General features: G+C 38.6%; 1 protein-coding gene across 6 annotated transcripts in view; it reads right to left on the bottom strand.

Moving 5' to 3' along the window:
- Positions 1-1,062: 1,062 nt before the first annotated feature.
- The window catches only part of LOC107656627 (piggyBac transposable element-derived protein 4-like), a 10,266-nt gene continuing 7,633 nt past the window's right edge, over positions 1,063-3,695 (bottom strand). For all 6 annotated transcript variants that reach the window (XM_016444549.1, XM_016444556.1, XM_016444570.1 and 3 more), the window contains one exon: positions 1,063-1,860. In XM_016444549.1, coding sequence (XP_016300035.1) covers positions 1,347-1,860 — 514 coding nt within the window. In that variant the 3' untranslated portion in view covers positions 1,063-1,346. The remainder of the gene's footprint in view (positions 1,861-3,695) is intronic.

Genomic DNA, 3,695 nt, shown 5'->3' with positions numbered 1-3,695 from the left:
GCGCGCGACCTGCTTACATATATATATATATATATATATATATATAAAAAAACACTTTACATTTCTTTAAAAAACATATTTCAGACTTGCTGTTAATTTTTTTTTCTGAATGGACTTTTCGGATTATAAATGTGAGAATGAAACGAGCTCTTCTTTACTTCTTCATTGACGCGTTTAATATTTTAACATTTTTTAGACGCCTCAGTCGCTAAAACCCAGGGTTCAGCGCAATGTCAAAAGCCCTACTACTTTATATTTACTATCATTACCTGTTATCACCTAAATATGTTTAACAATCTTGACTGTGTAAATGTAGCCATTGTGTATGCACATAAGAATCACGGTTATTTATGTAAAGTAATAGGCATGAACGTACTCGTGATTTTTTTTTTGTTTTGCATGAAAAAGGTCTGTAATCATTATTTTAAGAATAAATATTTATACTTATGTACTGTCGACTGTGTAAGCAGGAATACTTTATTGTTTTTACAGTGGAGCACCATTACAATACAAACCGACACTGTCTCCTCCCTAACATGCAAAGGCTGTTGTAAAAAGACAGCTAGAAGTGATTTATTATATAAAAATAGATCTAAGACTATATACTTATGGTTTTATTTTTTATATCTTTGAGTTTTGAGTGTGATTTTTTTTTTAAATAGAGTTCTCCTGAAAGGCCTCTGTGTTTAGACTCCTATGCATGTTGACATTGTCAGTTTTGACTAACTACATCAGAATGGTTTTTCATTCTCAGACAGGAAGGAAACCACACAGATTTCCACTTGAGCAGGCAACAGACTGGTGGTCACACAAATGTGTCATTAACAAATGTGAAAACTAGTTTGTGGCTTCTTACATCAGAAGGATTTCTGAAGGATTATGCAACACTGAAGACTGGAGTAATGGCTGATGAAAATTCATTTTTTCCACCAGAGGAATAAATTATATTTTAAAATATATTGTTGCACTTTATTACTGTTTTTACAGTATTTTTAATCAAATAAATGTAGACTCAGTGAATATAAGAAACTTCTTTCATAAACATTAAAAAAATATATGTTATAAAGCTCAAACTTTCGAATGGTAGTGCTGCTCTGACATTCTTCCACAAGACACACAAAAGTTGCACAACCTTTATATCCTCCACTGATCGTTCCACATATTCTGGGGCAAAAGCAGATGAGTTTGCAGCACTGACTATAAAAGCAGATGATATTAGAAATACTATAACCATATTTATTTCCATTTTAGAAAAAAAAACAAAAAAACAACTTATTTGAATATTCAAATGTGTCAGAAAATAAAGTAATGGAACAACGTCAAACATCTGTTCAAATTCAAAACCGTCATGAATTAAACACCTTGTTTTCATGCCACTGATTAAAACAGTCACGCTTTGGTTGAAAGCACAACGGCACGTCACAAGTCACACACATGACTGGAGTTTTCAGTTGGCAGAGCTTGCACTTGCGCCTACCGACAGTACTGTCTGGCACAAAGTGCTTCGGCCTGTGGGATACTTCAGGAAGTGATGATTCTGGAGGTGTGGGAGGAGCCGAGACAGGAATGGAAAGAGAAGACGAGATGGGAGCCACAGGAAGAGCCAAGGAAACCGGTGCAGGTTTAGACATGTTCTCAGCATCCATTTCTGTAAGCTCTAAAACAAGCGTCTCAAGGAATGTCTTCCGTGTCAGAGCTTTTTGTTTTTTATTCTCAGCCACCAGTTCATGCAAAATGAATGCATTCTCTACGGCGATGTCCAAAAGGTGATAAAAAACACATTGATACCACTTCTTCGGTTTATGTAGAGCTCTGTAATGTCCAGTGATGAAATTGGATGGTTCCACTGTCCCCACATTTCTGGGTGAAAAGAAAAAAAAGTCCATATTTTAAACCTAAAAGGTAAATATGCCTGTGAATAATACACATACAAAACTAAATGACACAGGTGGCCTCTAAAAGCTTGTTGAACAGTTTCAAAGAAGGTACAGAGTTGACAAAATCCAACAAATTCAAGCCGGTTTAGATGAGATTCTAAAACCTGCTCTAAAGGAGGTTAGCTGGGTAGCGCAAGTTAAATTATCATGGTGATGAATACTGCTAAAAACCAATGCATCCTCTTGAACCCGAAAAAAAAACAAAACAGTTTGCTCAAACTAAATCGCATTTGGTCTCGTACTGTATCGCACTTAACCTCAACATGGTTCCTGACACAACACATACCCCTACACATGGTTTTCGACGTAACCTACGCTCTCTCTCATCCTCCTGGCTATCTGCTATGGTTTCGTCTTTACTTCCTTCCCAATATGAAATATATTTTTGAAATAGAAAATATATTAAGTTTCAACCCTCATATACTAAAATATATTTCAAAATGTATTTTAGGGTCAAAAAGTGTTTGGTCTCGTACTGTATCGCATACCTTGTCAGTGTCGTGCGCTTTGCTTGGCCATTTGTTGTAATAAACAGGAAAGTATGTCCAGCTGAATTCAATTTGAGTTTTGTTAGACGAATATAAAAAGCTTAGTATACCGCGACAGCGGTCTCGGCAGCCCTCGTGTGAAGACCGAAGAGTGTAAAGACCATTGCCTCTACCGTTCGAATCCACCGAGGAGGGACACTGGCAAGGCACATAAGTTTCGCTTCTGATTCATTCTCTTTCCTACTACTTGTTCCCCTTCTGTTTTCAGTTTTTATAACCAATTCTTACTATCCTCTTACGTCTTGTTTAGGCACTGTCTGCCCCTTGTCTTCCAGGCCAGCTCGTACCACCTCTTCTGCGCCTTCGCTATCTGATGTTCTCCGTGAGTATCGTTCAAAGCTCAGAGCTGCAGAAAGAGTATGGCGCAAATCACAAAATCCTACTGTACCTTAATCCTACCTTAATGTATATCGATCACTTCTCTCTTCATTCTCTGCTAATGCCTCCACTGCTAAAGGACATACTATCACAACAAAATTAATAATTCACCTAACTCTCGCATGCTCTTTAAAACATTTTCCTCCCTCCTTTGTCCTCCTCCTCCCCCTCCTTCATCAACTCTAACAGCTGACGACTTTGCCACATTCTTCATTAATAAAATCACAAACCTCCGTGCACAATTTGCCACACCACAAACTGTCAAACACATCTTACCAGCAAACATACACTCATTTTCATCCTTCTCTCCACTCTCTGAGGCAGAAGTCTCATCCTTTCCAATCATCCTACTACTTGTCCGCTTGATCCTATCCCATCTCATCTGCTTCATGCCATTTCTCCTGCCGTTGTACCTGCACTCACTCACATCGTTAACACATCCCTTCACACTGGTGTTTCACACTGATTAATCTTTAATGAGCCGAAAAGAACGCATGTCACACCTCTGTTCATCAATTTGCACTGGCTACCAGTAGCTGCTCGCATTAAATTCAAGGCATTAATGTGTGCCTACAAAACCACCACTGGCTCTGCACCCATTTACCAACCTCCTGGACAGCAACCAATCTGGCTTCAGAAGTGGACATTCGACCGAGACTGCCTTGCTTTCAGTTGTTGAAGCCCTAAGACTGGCAAGAGCGGCTTCCAAATCTTCTATACTTATTTTGCTGGATCTGTCTGCTGCTTTTGATACGGTGAACCACCAGATTCTCCTGTCAACCCTATTAGAAAATGGCATCTCAGGAACCGCACACCAGTGGTTTGAGTCTTA

This window comes from Sinocyclocheilus anshuiensis, unplaced genomic scaffold, assembly GCF_001515605.1.
Source record: "Sinocyclocheilus anshuiensis isolate Anshui unplaced genomic scaffold, SAMN03320099.WGS_v1.1 scaffold85, whole genome shotgun sequence".
Taxonomy (NCBI): domain Eukaryota; kingdom Metazoa; phylum Chordata; class Actinopteri; order Cypriniformes; family Cyprinidae; genus Sinocyclocheilus; species Sinocyclocheilus anshuiensis.
This window is presented reverse-complemented; position numbering and strand designations above follow the sequence as displayed.